At 40.3% G+C, this 23,281-nt stretch overlaps 1 protein-coding gene across 1 annotated transcript in view; it reads right to left on the bottom strand.

Moving 5' to 3' along the window:
- npc1 (Niemann-Pick disease, type C1) overlaps positions 1-23,281 on the bottom strand; it is a 55,208-nt gene that overhangs the window by 13,456 nt on the left and 18,471 nt on the right. The window contains exons 3-14 of the mRNA XM_079820175.1: positions 20,413-20,519; positions 20,006-20,169; positions 19,668-19,835; positions 19,255-19,507; positions 13,823-13,908; positions 10,312-10,685; positions 9,430-9,656; positions 6,123-6,223; positions 4,917-5,019; positions 4,561-4,750; positions 547-729; positions 226-340 (exon numbers count right to left, since the gene is read on the bottom strand). Of these exons, the coding sequence (XP_079676301.1) occupies positions 226-340; positions 547-729; positions 4,561-4,750; positions 4,917-5,019; positions 6,123-6,223; positions 9,430-9,656; positions 10,312-10,685; positions 13,823-13,908; positions 19,255-19,507; positions 19,668-19,835; positions 20,006-20,169; positions 20,413-20,519 (2,071 nt within the window). The remainder of the gene's footprint in view (positions 1-225; positions 341-546; positions 730-4,560; positions 4,751-4,916; positions 5,020-6,122; positions 6,224-9,429; positions 9,657-10,311; positions 10,686-13,822; positions 13,909-19,254; positions 19,508-19,667; positions 19,836-20,005; positions 20,170-20,412; positions 20,520-23,281) is intronic.

The raw sequence follows: 23,281 nt of genomic DNA, 5'->3' as shown, positions 1-23,281 counted from the left end.
ATGATCTGAAAAAGAGTGAGACCTAGATCGTTTGATTCTCATTTCCCTATGAAGAGCTTCTTTGTTATATCTAACACATACTGACATTGTGATTTTTTTTTAATTTGGACTGATATTGCACTACAGTATCACATTCTATGCCCCTTTTTATAGTACTGATACTTAACCAGGAAAGCATTTACACACATACATAAAGGAGTTGATTACAGTCCAAGCTCGACATACCTAAAAAGAAAGCAACCGTCTCAGAGAACGAAGAGAGGAACATGCTGGGAGCCACATCTCCGAGGATACGACCAATCTGCTGATGAAGCTCTTCCTCTGGCATTCGCTCATCTCTCTGAAGAAAACAAAAATGTATATCTTGGCAGTTAATGAAGGCAATGAAGTGGAACCAAACTTTTCAGGAACTAAAACATGCTCTTCTGAGTGTAGTGCAATAAGTCAACTGAAATCAACAAAACAACCACAGCAGGATGTCATGTTTGAGCTAAATCTGCTCTCGGGACATTTAGATACATGCCGTGTAAAGACATCACCACGCACCTGGTAGGTTTGTACAATGATGAAGATGTTGTCCACACCCACGGCCAGCACGAGGAAGGGAATGACCTCAATGACGATAAGCGTGAGGGGGATGCCGATGTAGCTGAAGATACCCAGCGAACATGCCACTGAACTCAACACAATCAGGATACCGGCAATGCCCAGAGAGATCTTGGAGTCCACCTGCAAACGGAGTATTTAAAATTCACCATTTGTGTGAATAAATGTTTTTTTTGTGCGTGTCATTGATGTCATTAAATGAACAAATAAACCTGAACCTCGAGCTGAGACTCGAATGCGGGTTATCTTGTGCACAGCTATGGCATTTGACACAGCGCTGCCCACAAGGCTATTGCTCCTACATAACAGCTTATTTTTATCAGTTCTTACTTCTTTTGTCTTGGGGTCATTATATTTCTCATAGATTTCTGCTTGTTCTAAACCAGATACAGATAAAATAGCACAGTAAAGATTACATTTATATAAATGCATTAGTGAGAGAGAGAGATTGCGTTTGAATTAACTCTAACTGGCAGCATCTCTTTACTAATAGTGAAGCAGTGGGTTTTAGTTACTAAGAAATACAGGTGAAACTCGAAAAATTTGAATATCGTGCAAAAGTTCATTTATTTCAGTAATTCCATATAAAAGGTGAAACTAATATATTATATAGACTCATTACATGCAAAGTGAGATATTTCAAGCCTTTATTTGTTATAATTTTGATGATTATGGCTTACAGCTTATGAAAACCCCAAATTCAAAATCTCAGAAAATTTGAATATTACATGAAATCAATAATAAAAATAAAAAAAAGGATTTTAAATACAGAAATGTCAGCCCTCTGAAAAGTATAATCATGCATATGTACTCAGTACTTGCTTTGGGCCCCTTTTGCATGAATGACTGCCTCAATGCGGCGTGGCATGGATGTTATCAGCCTGTGGCACTGCTGATGTGTTATGGAAGACCAGGATGCTTCAAAAGCAGCCTTCAGCTCTCATGTCTCATCTTTTTCTTGGCAATGCCCCATAGATTCTCTATGGGATTCAGGTCAGGCGAGTTTGCTGGCCAACCAAGCACAGTAATCCCATGGTCATTGAACCAGGTTTTGGTACTTTTGGCTAGAAAATTAAGTCAGCATCTCCACAAAGCTTGTCTGCTGAATGAAGCATAAAGTGCCCTAAAATGTCATGGTAGACGGCTGCTTTGACTCTGGATTTAATAAAGCACAATGAACCAACACCAGCCCGTGACATGGCTCCCCAAACCAACACAGACTGTGGAAACTTTACTCTAGACTTCAAGCATCTTGGACTGTGTGCCTCTTCATTCTTCCTTCAGACTCGGACCTTGGTTTCCAAATGAGATGCAAAATTTGCTCTCATCAGAGAGGACTGGATCACTGAGCAACAGACCAGTTCCTTATTTCTTTATCCCAGGAAAGACGCTTCTGACCACATTTGAAGCCCATTTCCAGGATCCATCTGTGTGTGGTGGCTCTTGATGCAGTAACTCCAGCCTCAGTCCACTCCTTGTGAAGCTTCCCCACACATTTCAAGTTCGAATGGCCTTTTCCTGACAATCCTCTCCAGGCTTTTGTTCTCCAGGCCTTTTCCCTTCCACTTAACTTTCTATTAATGTGCTTTGATACAGCACTTTGAGAACATCCAACTTCTTTTGAGGCTTTCCCTCCTTGTCAATGATGGTTTTCTGCACAACTGTCAGGTCAGCAGTCTTCCCCATGATTGTGAATTCTACTGAACCAGACTGAGAGACCATTTAAAGGCTCAGGAACCCTTTGCAGGTGTTTTGGATTAATTAGCTGATTAGAGTGTGACTTTTTGAGCCTACAATACTGAACCTTTTCACAATATTCTAATTTTCTGAGATTTGGGGTTTTCATAAGCTGCAAGCCATAATCATCAAAATTATAACAAATAAAGGCTTGAAATATCTCCCTTTGCATATAACGAGTCTATATAAGATATTAGTTTCACCTTTTAAGTTGAATTACTGAAATAAATAAACTTTTGCATGATATTCAGATTTTTCGAGTTTCACCTGTATATGCTAGAACTTTTCAGTTTCTAAGCCATTTTATTGATATCACAGAACAGTTTTGACTACATTTCTGCCCTTGGAATATGCATTTATTCGTCCTTTTAACTGTAGGAAAATGGAGCATAAAAGTGAACTTCAAAGATTTGTATCCTGTTGCGCCCTCTATAGGCAATTATCAGTGACTAGTCAACGTCAAGCTTAAAGCGTCATGGCAGAGCATTAAAGTTGACTAGTCTGTGCAACCCTGAAAAGCCCTACTATGTGGCCAAATATTGGCTATGGGAAGTTTTCCTATTAAATGTCAATGTCTGAAGATTAATACGTTAAAATGTAGTGGTATATTCAATTGTATGAAGAAATATCAATCAGACTTTGCAAGGAATGGGCAACAGTGATCGAGTACTCGAGTGCTCGAATGTGACCGAGACGATTGATCATGAAAACGATGATCGCCCTGACTTGAAAAAATATATTTGTCTATTTTTTCTGGTTATTGCAGCATTTTGGCCGATAACTGAGGTCTGATTGGTTAACGTTAGACTGCACGCCTTCCAGACTGGCGAAATAAAGTGAAACTGGAGAAAGCACACTGCAGTGATGCCTGACCACTGTGATCATGAAATACAGTTAAGTGCCAATCTGTCATGTACATAGCATTATAATGAGAACACGATTGTAATAGTGTTCTAACTGTAACTGTGTATCAGCGTTGTTGTTAAGGCAAGAGCGCATTTAAAATGTGAGTTTCCCTTTCAAACCATAGCCTGTAAAAAACTAGCACGGCCAAGTTCACGTGTGCATTCGCGTCCTTTTGTGCTGATGTAAGTTGTAATAGGTACACTGATTAATCTAATATAGGATGCGTTTGGTTGAGTTTATTAACCCGCTAGCAAAGCTCTGCAGGGTGATGTATTCATAGTTTCAGCTCAAATACAATGCCGATATTATTGACTGGGTTATTTGAGATTATATTTTGTTTTTAGATGTTTTGTTTTTTCTAGTTATATGTTCATGTTTTCATAGACATGTCATGTTTGTATTTGTCAACATTAATTTTCGTAACAGTCTTAAAATAGTTTCATATCTCCATGACGGAGACGACCCGCCCCCGAGTACTCGCTTTTTGAGACATATCGATGATCGAAATGAGAAATTGACAAAAAAAAAAAATCCCAGACTTTGCACATAATTACAAAACAAACAACATAAAATACTGCCATCCCAAGTTTAAAAGCCCTGATATGCTTCATGCAAAGATCAAACTGGTGTGAGACCACTTTGAACAAAATCAGGCCAAAACAAAGTTCATTTGGAGTTCGCTTTAGCAGTTCGAAACAGCTTTCCAAAGAGAACTTTTCTGGAAAACATGAGCTGCTTCATAGGAGAAATTGAAATTGTTGTAATCCTAAGGCCATGTGTCCACCAAAGTGTTTTCACATGGCTAACATATCACTGTCACTTTTTACCCAGACGTCCAATCTCAGTGGAGGAGGGGCGGGAAAAATACAACACCGACCAACCGCCACATTCTGTTTGTACAACGTCAACAGATGATAACAAGCAGTATTATAACGGAACAAAATTATTCGAAACAAAGAGCCAGAGCAAATACTTTACACTGTATAAACATTTTTATATAGAAACAATACAGAAACCAACATGTGAAATGAGATTCTAGTAACACTTCTGCGCATATTCCGTATCATAGCAAGCAAACAGTCTCAAATGAAAGAAACGCTGCGCTGCCAAAACATATTTATTGTGTTTATACACACATTTATATATTCGTCTAAACGCTGTTATCGGCAGCGTGGGAGGTGTCGGGATGTACACTAACAGTTTCTCTCTGCAAAGTTATTTAAAACTTCGTTTGACCTCTGAGAGAAGAACGAAAATAACTTTTGAGTATATCGGAGACTTTAGACTTAAGGCCACATGCAGAAGTCTTACCAGCAGGGTCCAGCAGCTGTTAATGTGGCCCAGAGCCAGCGAGATGTAGACAAACATGATGACGTAGCTGATCAATATGGTGGTGACATCACTGTTGCTCTCGCGGTCAATCTCATCCTCGATGCTGCGCTCCGAGCTGAACGAGATGGTCAGGTTGGGGTTTTTATAGTTCTTCACAAAGTTGACAAACCTGTGGAGGTATGAATAAAGTTACTCCTAAATGCTTAAATTTTGTAATCAGTAGTTGTCATTCTAGTTCAGATAATTAGGTGAATATTTATGAAGAAGATAAATAAAAATAAAATAAAACCTATTCATCCATAAGATTTACTAACTTATTACTTCCTCCCACTTACTCTTTTTCCCATGCCAAAGCTTTGCCTAATTTGTCAGTGTCATTTAGGTAGTTGTTGACAGGAAAGGTGATCACTAGAGCTGTGGCGTTGTTGTAGTTGGTGCCTATATGTGAAAGAGGACAAAACAGATGAATACAAGTTATACATTTACAATGAATAAAAAACTATATTTCAAAAGCTAAAAGTAGTATCTTAAATTCTCTGTTCAGCTTAAACATACTAGATAAGATTTGTGCAAATAATGAGCAAAAACTAAAATTACAAAAACACTTAAGAGCATTTTAATAATACAAATTTCTGACAAAAGATCTGTGCATTAAGTCTTAAAGGACAAGAGCAATAGACCTGCCAGACTTGTAATGTTTCTTTGTTTTTCATTTATTACTAACTTTATTTGATCTTAATGCAATTTTTACTAAATGTAACCATATTTCAAGGCTACATGCTTTTGTTTTAATGTATTATTTACAGCCATAATTAACTAATTTTGTTTATTTAATATTTTGTTATATTCAAACAGTAAAATAATAAATATATTAAAATAAAACAGTTACAACAGCTTAGGCTATGGTACCGAAAACTATAATTTTACAGATATTGGTACAGAGAACCGACTAGTGACACCTCTAATATATACACTACAAAAGTTTTGTATTTTTTTAAATTAAGAAATCGATACTTATATATTACAAGGATGTATTAAATTGATTAAAAGGTGACAGTAAAGATTACTTTTCAACATTAATAATAATAACAATAATAGGAATTGTTTCTTGAGCATCAGATCATCATAGAATGATTTCTGAAGGATGATGTGACACAGAAGACTGGAGTAATGATGCTGAAAATTCAGGTATGATCACAGGAATAAATTTCATTTTACAATAAATAGTTTTCAAATATAAATAAATAGATAGATATAAATAAATAAATAATTACAAGTATAATATAAAATATGAATAATAGAACAATAAATAAATATAATACATAGAAAATGGTTATTTAAAACTGTAATAAATAATATTTCATATTATTACTGTTTTCACTGTATTTTGATCTAATAAATGCAGCCTTGGTGAGCAGAAGAGACTTCTTTAAAAACATTAAAAAATTCACCAACCCCAAATTTTAAGTAGGTTATGTTACAAAATATAATCAAAGATGTCTTTGTTCTTTTGTCTTCATGTTAAATTCTGTCAAACTTACCATCATATCCCCCAAGAACAAGCCAGGGGAAAACTGGGCCTCCATATGTACCCATGCAGGGGTCATGAAAGTGACCTGTGTCATCCAGGGCTGTGGGAGAACTAGGACCAAAAGCAAAAGATAAGAAAAACTAGATAAGAGTAAAATATATATATTTTTTTTTTTAATTTTAAAAAAAGTGTATTGGAGTTTATTTAGTTTTTAATTTTCAAAGTTTAGTGGAAACAAATGCAATATAAATCATAATAGAGTATTACAGGGATGGTGTATTTTTGTAGGCCAAATCCCAGAAACGAGTTGGCATCATAGCACTTCTGGCTTTCACTGCCTCATTGTGTTTATATAAATCATACTCTTACAAACTGTAAAATGTTGGAGACTAAAAGAGTTGTGATGTTGAAGTCATGCGATTGTGGTGTAGTTAGTTTATAACCTACATTTAGCTTTTTACTTCTGCCGATTGCATTTACTAGGGGTGTAACGATATTCAAACCGAACCGAAAAATCCCACAGTTTGAACCGCGATCCCCTCATGTCGAACCAAACGCGCCCCGCCCCCTGCTGCCCAGCACAGCTCTCACTTCACCTTATGCCACAACATTATTTTTTTCTTCCTTGACATTAGATTAAATAGTAATTAGTACACTTTTAGCAACTAATAAGAGCTGTATTTTTACTAAATATTATTATAATAATATTATTTACTAAGTATTCACTAACGTTTGTCTTCCAAGTGCATGTCACGTCACTTAAAGGGTTAGTTCACCCAAAAATGAAAATTCTATCATTAATTACTTACCCTCATGTCGTTCGACACCCGTCAGACCTCCGTTCATCTTCGGAACACAAATGAAGATATTTTATTTGAAATCCGAGGGCTCAGAAAGGCCTCCATTGGCACAATGCACTTTACACTCTCAAGACCCATAAAAGGTACTAAAGACGTCGTTACAAAGTCCATCTCACTACAGTGGTTCTAAAATAACTTTATGAATCGGCGAGAATAGTTTTTGTGCTCAAAAAAACCCTAAATAACGACTTATATTGTGATGACCGATTTCAAAACAATGCACCATGAAGCTTCGAAGCGTTATGAATCAGTGAGTCGATTCAGCGGTTTGAATCGCCAAAGTCACGTGATTTCAGCAGTTTGGCGGTTTGACACACGATCCGAATCATGATTCGACTCGCTGATTCATAACGCTTCGAAGCTTCATGATGCATTGTTTTGAAATCGGTCATCACTATGCAAGTCGTTATTTAGGTTTTTTTTGCGCACAGAAACTATTCTCGCCGATTCATAAAGTTATTGTAGAACCACTGTAGTGAGATGGACTTTGTAACGACGTCTTTAGTACCTTTTATGGGTCTTGAGAGTGTAAAGTGCATTGTGCCAATGGAGGCCTTTCTGAGCCCTCGGATTTCAACTAAAATATCTTCATTTGTGTTCCGAAGATGAACGGATATGAGGGTAAGTAATTAATGACAGAATTTTCATTTTTGGGTGAACTAACCCTTTAAGTGATCGCTCAAGTTGCATGGTGGAAGGACAAAGAGTTTCCCCATTTAGTCAGGTAGGCAAAATGCAACCTTAGTTGGAGTCCCAGCAACATCGTAATTTTCGTAGCTTGTTACAAAATAAAAAAAAACTCACCTCAGAAAACCGTTTTCCTGTCCTGTCAGCCATTATACTGCACGCGTTGCGCACACTCTTTCTGCGCGCGCCCTATCACGCCGTATATTATAGCACAAGAGAAACAAACTACAAGCATGCAACGTTACGATGTCAATTTGTAAGTCATGAAATAAAAGTAAAGTACCAATAAATCACGTAACTGGTTCGACGTGTGTTAGCTGGGAAGGCATGCAGTTATGATGTGCATTCTGTTTATCAGGAGCAGTTTTCATGTTTCATTAACAGTTCATTAAGTATTGTGTATTCGCCATGGTAACTGTTGTTTCCATAACCACAAAATGCCACTTTGTTTTCACTTTATTTTATTTTGTTTATTTTTAAATTAGTGTGGTGGCTACTTTATAGTATTAACAAAAACTGCTATTTAATACATTTAACTTATAGGCCTATTTATTCATCAGTATTAGTCATATTCATACAATTAATGTAATTTTTTTTTTTACATTATAGTAAAATGACTAGATTATTTCTGACTAGTCTACAGTGCAGTCTAGTGTATGTACTAGTCTACATTCATTTCATTTGAGTTTACTCAGGTATGCTAACTGCTCTATAGGAAACGTGAAGCCAATGTATACATTATACAAAGTTAAATTATTGCTGTTGTTAAAAGTGAATCTAGTGTTATTATTGCTGGTGCCCGCCATAAACCATGGCTCCACAGAAAACAGAACCGAACCGTGGCTCAAAAACCGTGACATGAACCGTGGCATAGGTGTATCGTTACACCCCTAGCATTTACGCTTCAAAATTCATTAAAGTTTTTTTCATTTGGGAAGATCATGGTGAACAAAACATGTAAGAATCATAAACTCTTGTTTTCTGCAAAAATCCAAACGCCAATAGAAAACTCCTAGGGCCCTAGGAGCACATGATCTGAAGCGCATGGCGCAGGTGCACTTAAGGCATGTCCGAAATCCACTTTTGCTAGTTTAACGATGGGAAAAATGGTCGGCACTCAGCACGCCCGACGCATGGTCTAAAAGGGTTGTCCCTATACTCTTAATAAACCATGGGTGTGTTTTGGGTGTGACGTGCAATAAACCAATCAGAGACATCTCCCATTCCCTTTAAAAGCCAGTTGCACTTGCACCATGGCGGAATTTGTGAGTGGAAAGACTGAACGCTTCTCCAGAGAGGAAACGGCTCAAATGTTTGTGTGCTGCTGCACGTACTTGTGTGTGTAATACGCAGTGTACGCATGTTGTGCACCTGCCTACATGTGCATATTACTAACGCACACTTTAAATAACACAAAAAATACTGCGCTATTGACTTTAGACAAGGTTTTTGTTGGTCAATGGCGCAGTCGTTTTCAGTTGCCTCAAAATAGCACACCGCCAACAATGTGCACCTTGTTTTTTTTGACCAGCACGCCCATGGCCGCAAGTGAATTTGCCATTTAAACAACATGGCACAGGATGTGAAATTGCATCGGGCTGAAACTAGTAAAAAACACTTGTGTCGTGCCTGGCGCCGCATTGCGCCGGGTGCATGATAGGGCCCCTATTGTTTTTGTCAAAGGAACCAGGGTGATGCTATTCAGAGTTGGCCTACAAAAATACATCACTGAAGCGCTCCAAAAAAAAAAAAAAAAACAGTAGCGCTCACCTGACACAATACAGAAAATGCGTGCGGTAGTCAAAGTAGACATAGAACTCGTCACCCAAAAAATGATCCAGGACTTCATGGCTGTTCTGGTAGTAGTTTAACATACTCAGGATGGTACAATTGTCATTGTAAGGAGCCAGTGGAGAAACACAGATGTCTTGAAGAGTCACTGTCTCTCCTTTATATTCAGCTGTTAGATTTGCTATTTCTGTCTGGAGATCCAACACCTACATGGAAACAGAGGAGATGGTACAAGAACACAGAAAAAAAGTTGAGTATGGTACAGCTAAAATATAAAAAATATTATTAACAAAACATCAAATCTCCAAGACATTCTCTCAAATTTCTCAAATGTAACTTAAATTCTTAAAAAGACAGTAAAAAGCTTTTATACGGTCTTCAAAAGCCACACTTAAAACACTGATCGATATTAACATATCAAATCAAGTGGCTTTTTTTTAAGCTATACTTGATTTTGATTGGTTAGATATTTCCTATCATTTTTCTGTACTCTACTGTACCCAGTAGAGCTGCACGATTCTGGATAAATTATCGCCACCTACTTACTTTCAAAAGATGATTTCCTCTATTTTGATCGCAACCGTAAAAAATTTGTGTTTATATCTCAACTACAAATTTTTATCCCAGTACTTTTGTGACAAGAAATGATGATACTGTGTGGTTGAAAATACTTTTTCATACCTATACATGACAACTGCTCTCTCTGGGTCAGCGGCAGAGGTCAAATGTTTAAAAGACATAGTTGACGAATCAACATTGAGGAATAAGATGGCGTGGGTGTTTGAATTGAGATTACAATCCTTTAACTATTAATTGTGCAGCTCTATTACATCGTACTACTTGCGCTACTTGTTGACTTGCCTGATGGAGGAGTGATCTATTCAGAATGGGGGTGAAGGGTATGTCTGATCCAGTGCTGGGTGAGAAGGAGCTCGAGGAGTTTCCATCCCACGGGGTGGTGATGATGAGCTGCTCGGTGCGGAAAAATGGTCCGAAGTGCTGGTCGAAATAGTCCTTCTCCAGCCTGGCCCTGCTGCTGGGAGACGACCAGAGCTCCACCGGGTTGGTGGTGATGCGCAAGTAGGACAGCCCTGCCGAGCAGATCGACACCAGCACCACACTGACCAGGATCACAGTTAAGGGCTGCCGCACACACAGCGAGCCCCAGCTGCTGAAGAGAACACGGAGCGTGTTCTCAAAACGCTCGCCCAACGTCTCGCAGCAAGTAGCTTCATCTAAGAAACAAAGACAACAGTCAGGAAGCATGCCATTTTGTGGAGAAGTGATCATTTTGTTGGATGTTAAAGGTCATGTGTGAATTTCTACACTAGTATACCTAAAATTCAGTTAAATAATAATAGTAATCGTGCAGCAAACGTGTCTTTTTTAGCACATTTGTTAGTGAAACAACTATCATATATATATATATATATAAATATCAGTAAATAATGGTAACCTAACAATATAATATAATAATTGAAATTTAAATGATGTTTTAATGGCCACTGACTCAGGTGACTGTTGTACTGGTACTTTTAGATTTAAGAGCTGCGTTCAATACAGTTGACTATGAGGTAATTTAAGCCATGGGCATCAGAGGAACTGCCCTGAGTTGGTTTCAGTCAGACCTTAAAAATAGAAACTTTTCGATCAGTATAGTAGGATGTCATTCGAGTGTGGCCCCCCTGAACTGTGGGGTCCCCCAAGGCTCTATTCTGGCCCCTTTATTGTTTTCTCTATAAATGCTTGCTTTAGGTTCTATTTTTGAAAAGCATGGCTTATACTATAATTTCTATGCAGACAATACACAACTTTACTTGCCCCTGAAGCACAAAAATAGCTTAGACTCCCTCTGTGCCTGTCAGAGCCTGGATGATGTTTTTTTTTTTTTTTTTAAATCTAAATGAGAGTAAAACAGGGATCATCGTGTTTGGTTCTTCTGAAGTCTCAAACATTTCTCATTTAAATTCTGATGTTTTATTTGATTTTATTCTCAGTTAAATCATGTGTAAAAAACATGGGTGTCTTTTTTGAAGGATCAAATTAATTTAGTTGTCAAGTTATCATCAACTAAGATATTGATATTGAAACTGTGATTCATGCTTTTATTTCTTCTAGAATTGACTATTGTAATTCCCTATATCTAGGTATAAACAGTTCTTCAATATCTAGATTACAAATGGTCCAAAACACAGCTGCAAGACTCTTAAACCTGTGTTCGCAAACGTGAACATATTACTCCTGTTTTAATGTCTTTACATTGGTTCCCAGTCTGCTTTAGAATTGAATTTAAAGTGCGTTTGCTTGTTCTTAAATGTTTAAATGGCCTCGCCTCTTCTAACCTTTTTGACTTCTTGTGTGAACACCATCCATTGAGAACTCTTAGGTCTGCCAACCCGAGTTTGTTAACTGTTCCAAAGTCAAAGTTAAAATCTAGGGGTGATCAAGCTTTTGCCATAGCTGCACCTAAACTTTGGAAGAGTTTACCAATCCATATTAAAACTGCACCAACATTACATATTTTTAAAGCAAAATTAAAAACGTATCTCTTCACTATAGCCCATGATTTGTGATGTCTTTTGTTGTCGTTATGTTTTATATATACTTTTTATTTTATTATTATTATTCATTTGTTTTTTTGATTGGTTTTGGTGTATTTATAAGTCTGTTTAGAGTTAGTCTTTTTTAATTGTTCTTTATAAATAAATTGAGATTGAGAATATACACTGCCCGGCCAAAAAAAAAAAAAAAAAAAGTTGCTGTTTGGATTTAAATAGGCAAATGCTTAAGAGTCTATGATTGGATCGTTATTGCAGTGATTATTACGTTTCTAGCATGTTATATGCTTGGCAACAGTTCTTCTAACCCTAATTGATGGAGTGTGTAGCTTTTCATTTCTTAAACAACCTTGTAGGAAGAAACATCATAGCCATATTCCAGGATGACAATGTCAAGATTCATCAGGCTCAAACTGTGAAAGAATGGTTGGGATGGAGCATGAATAATCCATTTAACACATGAATTGGCACCTCTGAGTCCAGACCTTAAATTCATTGAAAGTCTTTGGGATGTGCTGGAGCCTGGAGGACACTTTACAGAGTGCTGGACTCTTGCATTGTCAATACAAGATCTTGACCAAAAATTGATGCACCTCTTGGTGGAAATAAATATTGTGATGTTATTTCCACCAAGAGGTGCATCAAACTATTGCCAAACATATAACATGCTAGAAACATAATAATCACAGCAATAATTATCCAATCACTGACTCTAAAGCATTTTTATAAATAAAAATGTGTGCTTCACTAGTGTCATCGTAATATTCACGTAAAACAGCATTCACATACAAAAAAAATAAAATTGTTTTGGCACCAGGATATATCCCTAAATAATAATAATAATAATAATAGTTTAGAGTATAAATAAAATACTTTATAATTTTATTATTAAAATAAACTAAATAATTTACAGCTGTCGATTAAAACAATTTAACTAATTATCATTTTTCTGTAATTAATCACAATTAAAATCGGACCTAACATTAAAGTTTAATATATTTTTATATTGTAATAAGTTCACATTTAATATCCAAATTAATGTAGAAACAACAAATGTTCTTTTCTTTTAAATATTTGATCTAACATCAATTTACATTAATGACAGACATCACAGCAGCAGGTTTATTAGGCTGCTGTCACTAAGATCTGAAGCACGTGATGAGGATTCGGATCTGACATACAGCCGATGTCCTCACAACAACTCTTTGCATCTTTTTTTAACACTTTTTAACTCATTTAAGACGTGCTTACGAGGATACTCGACAAAGCGGACATTTAGGCATACTTTTGTGTTTTTTTATCTGTTCAAGCATGAAAGAGAACTCAACGCGGCCATGCGCTGTCTGAAGCTGCATTCTGTGCGCATGAGTCCTGTGTGTGTCACAGATTCACAGACAGCACCTAGTACAGATTTAAGTTCTTATTTGTGCGTCTTATCGTGCTTGAGTGGCTTAAAGGTCCGATGGCATGGCATTTTTCTATAATTTTATAATGTTTCCTGAGGTCTACTTATATTGTTAGTATGATTTTTACATAAAAAAAATTCATAATTTAGAAATAAAAGGCATTTTTTCTATACTGTTATTACCCCTCTGGCTTGAATGCTGTTTCAAGGGGCGTGTCTGCTGTGAGACTTCAGTGAAAACGCCCACTTTTGTGATTGGTTGACATCTTTGCATTTGAAATGAATGTTAGATTATGTTGCGTAGAAGGGGGAATCTATTCAACCACCACCAATGTGCAGCATCCACCTGGATGATGTGACAGCCATATTGTGCCTTAACGCCAACCAACTTAACTTACAATTTACATACCTACAAAATCTGTGCCATCAGAGTTCATGGAGTAGGGCTGGTTGCTGTCAAGAATAGGGCCATATTCAGATGTGACCATCCTCTGTCTGTAAACAAAAAATAAAAACCAATAAAGAAACAAATATGGACTGATATTTGATCAATCACAAAAATCATATTTGGAGATTTCAGATTTATATACATCATTTAAAGTAATTTCAACCTGCATGTGCCAGTGTTACAATATTGTGTTACTCGCTAAAAAAAAAAGTAACTAACTGCATAATTTAATTTTTTATGGAAAGTAATGGGTTCCATTACTTTTTATTTACTTTTTCCTCACCTGGATTGGGCTTGATTGCTTGTTTTTTAATAACAACAACAACAACAATCTGTTTTTGGAAAATGTTTAGGCTCTTTCAGATTAAAAGTGAAATGAATAAGCCTCTGGTGGAAGGAAATACAAATTCACACCTGTACAGCAGAGGGCGTAGCTCAAACAAACCTTTCAGCTGTCATTCCGGATCACATAAAAATATGACACTTTTAACATGTAATTATTGGTATAGGTTTGTATTTCAATATTTGTATTCATTTTGAGGAATACTGAATCTGTTTTTGTGCCAGTGAGATGAGTAAATGCCTGCTCACATTTAGTGTAGAACTACAATAAACATCGTGTCTACACAGTGCACAATGCCTCTGCACTTACTCATGATTGAAATTACTGGGTGTGAGTTAAACAAATGCTACACTGCATTTTAAATTGTTTTAATAAAAATATAAATGATTGTCACTGATGCGGTGTAAAGAACTTATAAGCTTATTTTTTGCTCCAAAGTCTCAAACGCTCCAAATAATATGCAGAATTTACAAACTATTTTGTCTGAACCAGTCATGGTCACATCCTATGCAGAGTTCACACTGCCCGATTTAAGGCCCGATTTTGATTTGCCGACAGGTTTTACAAAATCGCAGACAAATGCCCGGAATCATAGACATATCGGTGCTTGTTCACGCGAGTGAAGATCACGCAGTGTGAATTATCAAAGACGCAATCTTAAAGAAACGCAGACGAGTCGCGTTATTTGGCATGCTCAATATCTGGACCTGTCGGAGATTCAAACTCCTGCTGTGTGAAATGCGTTTTGACTGAAAATAACATCGGCGATGACCTACAGCCAATGAGAGAGCAAGATACAGGGCAGCGGGAAGTTCTGGGAGGAGTTATAGACCAGAATATCAGTATTTTAATAGATATATTTATAATATAAATCGCAAGCTTTCTGCAGTCTAGATATTTTTAATACCAATTCCAGTCTCACACGAGAACTCCGGTTTGACGCACGCGTGACCTTGCGTTGTTTCCTTGTAATTTCTCTCGTGGGTTTGATTGTGAAACGTAGTTTGCGGACGAGACAGTTGTCGGCGATTCTTCCTATTGTTAAGTCATGCAGTGTGAAACCCCTTGTCGCCGATCCATCACGCAGTGTGAACACAGCAGTGACTGAATGCTACCCCAGATAGTCATGCAGTGTAAAAAGAACTGTGATCCGACAAGTTTGAAAATTGTGCAGTGTGAACTCGGCATTAAAAGGTATAGTTCACCAAAAAAATGTATATTATCCCAATTTACTCACCCTCAAGCCATCCAAAGTATAACATTCTTCTTTCAGACAAATACAATGGGAATTATATAAAAAAATTTCCTGGCTAATCCAAGCTTTATAATGGAATGGAATACAGAAGGCGGTCCGCCGGAAGCTAGATATTTTACTTTAGAACGTGTTAAATATGGATATTTTCCTCACACAAACCCATCGATTCACTTCAAAAGGCCGTTATTAACCCCCCAGAGCCGTGTGGAGTACCTTTATAATGGCTGGATGCACTTTTTGGGCTGAAAATTTTGGGCATTCATTGCCATTATAATGCTTGGATTAGCCAGGACATTTAATATAACTGATAACCCTCTTTTGGGTCTGGCCTTGACGTGGCGAGGGGGCTTGCGTGTTCCAGTGACCCTGCAGAGCGATACCGTCGGGAGCTTGCTCCTGGTAGGGTCACCCTAGGCGGGCCGGTCTACAGGGTAGGTTCCAGACAAACAAAGACCCCAGCATGTCGGTATGCTGTGAGGTGGCAGCCCCACCAACCGACTATCCTGCGGAGGGCTAACAACCCACCCAGGAGAAACCCTTTTGTTACGAAACCGATCGGAGAAAGTAGCCGGACTGCTCAAAATGGTAACGGACCCCAGCCTGCCCCCGACCAACGAGTACGGATCAACCTTCTTCGCAGGACCCGAGTCGCCACATGGAATGTCCAGACACTCCTTCGCCCCGGAGCAGCCACCCTGCTGTCCCGAGAGCTCTGCCGCTATAACATCTCCTTGGCAGGGCTCTGTGAAGTTCGATGGCACGGCAATGGCGAAACAACAGCAGGCGACCATTGCTACTTCTGGAGTGGCCCCGAGAGACGGACAGGCCTTTATGGCGTGGCACTTGCCATCCCAAAGGCATTCCGCAAGACCCTCATCAGCTGGACTCCCCTGAGCGACAGATTGCTGTCGGCCCGCCTCCTCCACCAACACGGCAAGATGACAGTAATTGTTGCTTATGCCCCCACCGATGTCGCTGATGAGGATGCGAAGGATGCCTTCTTTGACCAACTCCATGAGGCTGTTGGCCAAGCCCCACCACACGACATCACCATCATCCTCACCGATGCCAACGCCACTCTGTCTAGCAGTGATCGGTCCACAGGCTCACCTGTCGGCACAACCTTTGCTGACAGGTCCACAAACGACAACGGTAACCGCCTACTCCTTCTCTGCCACCATAACAACCTCTGCATTGCTGATACCTGGTTTCCCCGGAAGCTTATCCATCACTGGACATGGTACAGCCCAGATGGCAGAACCAGGAAAGCGTTAGACCATATCCTCATCTCTCGACGCTGGAAGTCGTTTGTCACCAACTGCCGTGTGTACAGAGGAGCAGAGCTTGGCAACACAGACCATCGCCTGCTGGTGGCCCAGCTCAAGTTAAAGCTGCGAGTTAACCAGCACACCAAGACACAGCCTCGCCTGGACTCCTCCCTACTCAGTGACCCAAACATCGCCACAGACTTCAGCCGCGCCATCCACAGCACCTATGATAACCTGGCTACCGACAAGGTGAACGACTGGCAGACCTTCAAGGAAAGTGTCATCCAGTCAGCTCACAATGTCTTCGGATGCTTTCGACCTTCCCCGAAAAAGCCTTGGATATCAGAGAGGACACTTAACATCATCGACCGGCGGCGCGAGGCCCGGCTCCGAGGTGACCTGACGGAGTATCAGCGACTGAACCGTCAGCGCAATGTGGCTATAGCTGAGGATAGGGAGAACTTCTGGCAAGCAGAAGCTAAACATCTAGAGTCCGCGGCCAATAACAACAATATGAGCCGTGTCTTTAGTCTGCTGCGCAAAGCTCGTAATGGACCACACATCAAGACAGCCCTGGTGAAAGATTCTGATGGCAACCTCATAGCAACTGAAGCTAACTGCCTCGAACGCTGGAAAGAGCACTTCAGCCTCCTTCTGCAGCACGGTACCTTCCCGGCTGATCCCGCCATCTCATCAGCCGCCAATGCTGCAGCCCCCAGTGCTGTCTGCAGTACAGACCCTGTCACACCTGAGGAAGTCAAAGCTGCTCTGGAAAAATTTAACAACAGGAAAGCCCCCGGCATCTGTGCAATAACCGCGGAGATGCTAAAATCAGGCGGTGAAAGCATTGTCGAGTGGCTTACCCACATATTCAATGAGGTGTGGGAGACAGAGAGGCTTCCCAACGACTGGACCAGAGGAGTCATCTTGCCCTTCTGGAAACGCAACGGTGACAGGCTAGTCTGCGGCAACCACAGAGGCATTACCCTTCTCTCCATCCCCGGCAAGCTCTTTACCAGGATCTTGCTCACTCGTGCTCTCCCAGCCATCAGAAGCAGCCGCCGTCCCCAGCAGGCTGGCTTCATGCCTAACCGCTCCACAACAGATCAAATCTCTGCCGTTCGCTTGCTGATAGAGAAGACCTATGAATTCCGTAAAGACCGACATCTTTACATCGGGTTCATAGATCTGAAGGCTGCATTTGACACCGTTTGCCACACTTCACTGTGGAGTATCCTACACGCCCTTGGAGCACCACCCAAGATCGTTGCCCTGTTCAAGTTGCTTTATAGCAACGCTCAGAGCTGTGTCCGCATCAACGGCAGAGACTCAGACTGGTTTCCCATCTCCAGTGGCGTTCGCCAGGGCTGCGTGGCTGCTCCCGACCTCTTCAACTGCATCATTGACCATCTGATGTCCAGGGTTTGTGAGCGGGTCCCCGGAGTGTCCTTTGGCAGTTACACCCTGACTGACCTGGAGTATGCTGACGACACCATCCTGCTCAGCACGTCCTACAGCCAGCTGAGAGACGCTCTGGGCATATACAGTGAAGAGGCTGAGAAGCTTGGCCTTCAGGTGAGCTGGGCGAAAACCAAGTTCATGTACGTCGGTGACGGACCGCATCCACCTTCCCTGCGGCTTGGCAATGACATTGTAGAGCCTGTCAAAAGCTTTGTGTATCTGGGATCCATAGTGACAGACAACGGGGACCTAAAACCAGAGATTACCCGCAGAAGAGCCCTGGCTGCGTCAGCCCTACAGTCTCTCTGGAAACCACTCTGGCGGCACCAGACCATCTCACGCAAGACGAAGCTTCGGATCTACAACTCCGCAGTACTCTCCATCCTGCTTTATGGCTCGGAGACTTGGCCCTTAAATAAGACACTGGCTACAAGATTAGATGGTTTTGATAGCAGGGCTCTCAGAACCATCGAGAACATCAGGTGGCCCCAGCGGGTTTCCAATCAAGTGCTTAGAGCCCGCATGTGCCAGCCCAGAGCATCCTGCCTAGCTGCGCAACGTCGCACCCGCTGGTTCGGCCATGTCCTCCGCCTCCCTCCTGACCATCCGACGAGAGCCATTCTCCAGTTTGATCCGAGAGCCGCAGGATGGAGACGACCACGAGGTAGACCCCGCACCCGATGGCTTGACGTCCTAGCAGGCGACCTCCAACAACATGGAGTTGCTGTGGAGGATGCAGAGCAGCTGGCACAAGACCGTCAGCACTGGAAACAACTGGTTCATCTGGTCGGCTCAACGCACAGGGATAGGACACCCCCCTACCCATTGCAGGAGCCAAAATAGAATAGAATAGATTGTATTCTTCTGAAAGAAGAAAGTCAAATACACCTAAGATGTCTTTGGGATGAGTAAATGGGGTAATTTTCATTTTTGGGTGAACTATATGAAATCAAAAAGAGCTTGTGCATATTACCATAAATTACTATGTACACTACGCAAATAAAACCCTTCTGCAATGTCACAGATTTTTTGAAGAACTTTCCCTCCTCATAAATCTGTAACTTACCTGTAACACCACGTTCCCAGCACAACTCCAAAGAAGATGAGGAGGAAGGCTATATAAGAACACCACATGATGAAGGTCATGGCATCCTGGCCAAGGATGGTCCAGGGTGGAACGATCGGAGGAGGCACGGGTGTGCGGCCGCCACACGCTTTACTGCAGTCCTGACAGGAGCAGGGCCCTGAGCCGTCATCCAGAGACTGCGTACAGTTAAACGTCACGTTGCTCATGGGAGTCATGCCCATAACGGGTACATCTGGGGAGACCAATCATTTTCAACACTGAAGAAATCTTGAGAATATAAATTTTAATGGATGCAAAACAGATTTGGAATAATATATAATATGAGTTTGAGTGGATTACTTCAAGCAACAATGCTGTAGCTTATAAAGAGGTTTTATGAGTTGTGCTTGTACCTGAGAAAACCGGGACAATAGAAAAGGGGACTTGGCCATTGTCGGTATTGAACATGTACTGGATCCAGTTGTTGGGAGTGCACTCACTGGTGTCTCTGCCGCACAGCAGACTGAGGGCTTTGACGTTGGTGGAGGGAGCCTGGACGTCACTGCAGGCGTTATACATGGCTGACATAAGACAAAGACGAAAATGACATGAATATCATATTTGTTACCTACAATATTTTAAACAACAGTTAGTGAGTGATGGACCATTTCTGAATCAAGGGCTTTGCTGAAGTAAGTCACGTTCTGATGTCATGAATCAAGCATCAGTAAATTTGGGATCTTTTCCTCACCGTTGGCAAAGGTCTGGCTGATGTAATAGGACACCTCAAACACATTGGTATTGTTTTGCTCAGGGTCTGGAGAGAACTGTGTAGCATTGACGAACTGGCTCTGTCTGGGACTGCAGGTGAGCTCGCAAAACAGGGTCATGAAGTTGAAGAAACATGCCGGACACCTGGCACACAAAAACGGGGACAAGTTAAAGCTGGTATGAAGTGCAAATGATATTACTGCCATAAACTGGGCAACTCTCCCAATGCAAACTGTGTCAAGCAATGTGCATGTTGTTTGGTTTCAACTGAAAACATGACTTGGATTAATCAATAACCTGCTCGTGACTCAATAACGGGTCAAAGTTTTCATTCCAATTCTCAACAGCTACTGTATACATATCTTCATAGAGGTATTTCAGCCACACCTGGACAGGTACTGAAGGGGGATCTGGATGTTGCTCTTCAGAGTCGTGAGCTGTTGGGTGTCACAGCAAACTCTGTTGTCCCCGTACACCAGCCCAGGGCACAGCTCCTGAAAAAATAAATATAATTAAAGCTGCGAGCAGCGATGACGGGCCCAAGCCGGTGGCACCGCCACGCCGGTGGCATCAGCTTAACTGTGCACGGCAGGCAATATGCATTTAAACAGGAGAATATTTTAGAATCGCTCGAATATGCCACATTTACTGCAGCAACTGGTGCCACTATCACCACAAGCCACACCCATGATGTAATTTAAATCTAGATTAATTTTAATGTCATAGGATAACATAAATAAAAGTTATATTTTCCTGCTCAAAATTTTGTAAGTCCAGAAGGCCAGTATTTAATTCAAGGTGTTTGTAGTTCTTTTTTATTTATTCACACTAAAGTGATAGTTTTTTGTGATAGTCTATGATACGAAAGGGGTAAATTATCATTCCGAGAGAGAAAGGCACACACACAAACTCACAGGGTGAGAGAGACACCCCCCCCCCAATCAAAATCGAAAAATTGAAATCAATATGTGTGGTCCAATATAAAAAATAAATAGAGAAAGTCACACACACACACACACACACACACACACACACACACACACACACACACACACACACACACACACACACACACACACACACACACACACACACACACACACACACACACACACACACACACACACACACACACACACACACACACACACACACACACACACACACACACACACACACACACACACACACACACACACACAGGGTGAGAGAGAGCCCCCCCCCTCCACACACACACACACACACACACACACAGAGAGAGTGATAGAGAGGGGGAAGGGGAAAGACAGGCGGAGGGCATTCCATAGACTTAATGGTTTTTATACTGTACAAACTGTAAATTCTATCCCCCTACACTACCCCTAAGCCTACATATCGCACACACACACACACACACACACACACACACACACACACACACACACACACACACACACTACCCCTAAACCTACCATCACAGAAAACATTCTGCATTTTTACATTTTTATTAAAACATTGTTTAGTATGCTTTTAAAGCTATTTTGATTTACGGGGACACATGAAATGTCTTCATAAACCATGATTATGTTGTAATAAACACCCCTCCAACACACCCATTTCTGAGGCTTTGCCCATTTCCACTGACTGACATCTCTGATGTGTGTGTTGAGTTTCAAGCAATTTCAAGCATGCTAAGAGCCTCAAAAACAGCCAAAAGATGATTAAACTTTGACACACTGCCATGGCAACAGTATGTAAAATATCAGGAATCCATTCGTATGTCTACATCTGCCATGTTTTGTCATTATACTGATGAAGTTTGAAGTAAATCGGGTGAAGACAAGACAGAGATTTAGCATTTTTGAAAGTGACACACTTCCTGCTGCCAGTTGGTGGACACACACACACACACACACACATGTTTGTTTTTGTGAAATGTGAGGACATTCCATAGGCGTAATGGTTTTTATACCGTACAAACCGTATTTTCTATCCCCTTACACTGCCCCTAAACCTACCCATCACACACACACACACACACACTGCCCCTAAACCTACCCATCACAGGAGACTGTGCAGTTCCCTTTCTGTAAAAAAAACCTTGTTCTGTGATTTATAAGCATTTTGAAAAGTGAGGACATGGGGAACGTCCTCATATTTCACCCTCTTTTTGTAATACCTATGTCATACCCATGTCATTATACACATTTGTGTCCTGATATTTCACAAAAACATGCACACACACACACACACACACACACACACACACACACACACACACACACACACACACACACACACACACACACACACACACACACACACACACACACACACACACACACACACACACACACACACACACACACACACACACACACACACACACACACACACACACACACACACACACACACACACACACACACACACACACACACTAAAGCTATTTCATTTATGGGACACAGGAAATATTCTCATAAACCATGTTTTCATTGTAATTTGTAGTATATTTTTAAAGCTACTTGGTTACATTTTAATAATACATTGTTTAGTATGTTTTTAAAGATATTTTTATTATGTGGACACATGAAATGTCCTCATTAACCACTACGTTGTAATAACAGTGTAATACCCATGTCATTATACAAATTTGTGTCCCTAATAAATCACATAAACAAGCACACACACACACACACACACACACACACACACACACACACGGAGAGAGAGAGTTTCAAAAATAACAACACTGCTACCTTTTAGTGAGGGGAGGGCAGACAGAGAATAAATATTCAGAAGAAATATATTAAATAAAATAAATATATTGATCTGAAAAATAGTATGATTATTTTAAAGCTATTTGGTTACATTTTAATAAAACATTGTTTTAGTATGTTTTTAAACACACACACGTTGTAATACCAGTGTAATACCCATGTCATTATACAAATTTGTGTCCTCATAAATCACAAACAAGAGAGAGAGAGAGAGAGAGAGAGAGAGAGAGAGAGAGAGAGAGAGAGAAACAAGTTTTTTTTTTATCCTGCTTCAAAACTAATACAATGCTGCCATCTTGTGTTCATTGAGGGGAGAGCAGCAGACACAGAATTTCTGTTCCCCTTTTTTGTCCTTATTTAATTCCTTGCCATGGAAACACCGTTTGAGATATCCAATATCCGTTCACATTTTAGCATCTTCAGTATCTTTGTTTCATGTTGACCGAGTTTGGTGGAGATTTAATAAATCGCCTACGAGGAGAACGTAAAAACTCAGA

Source organism: Gobio gobio (genome assembly GCF_949357685.1).
Source record: "Gobio gobio genome assembly, chromosome: 6".
Classification (NCBI taxonomy): domain Eukaryota; kingdom Metazoa; phylum Chordata; class Actinopteri; order Cypriniformes; family Gobionidae; genus Gobio; species Gobio gobio.
This window is presented reverse-complemented; position numbering and strand designations above follow the sequence as displayed.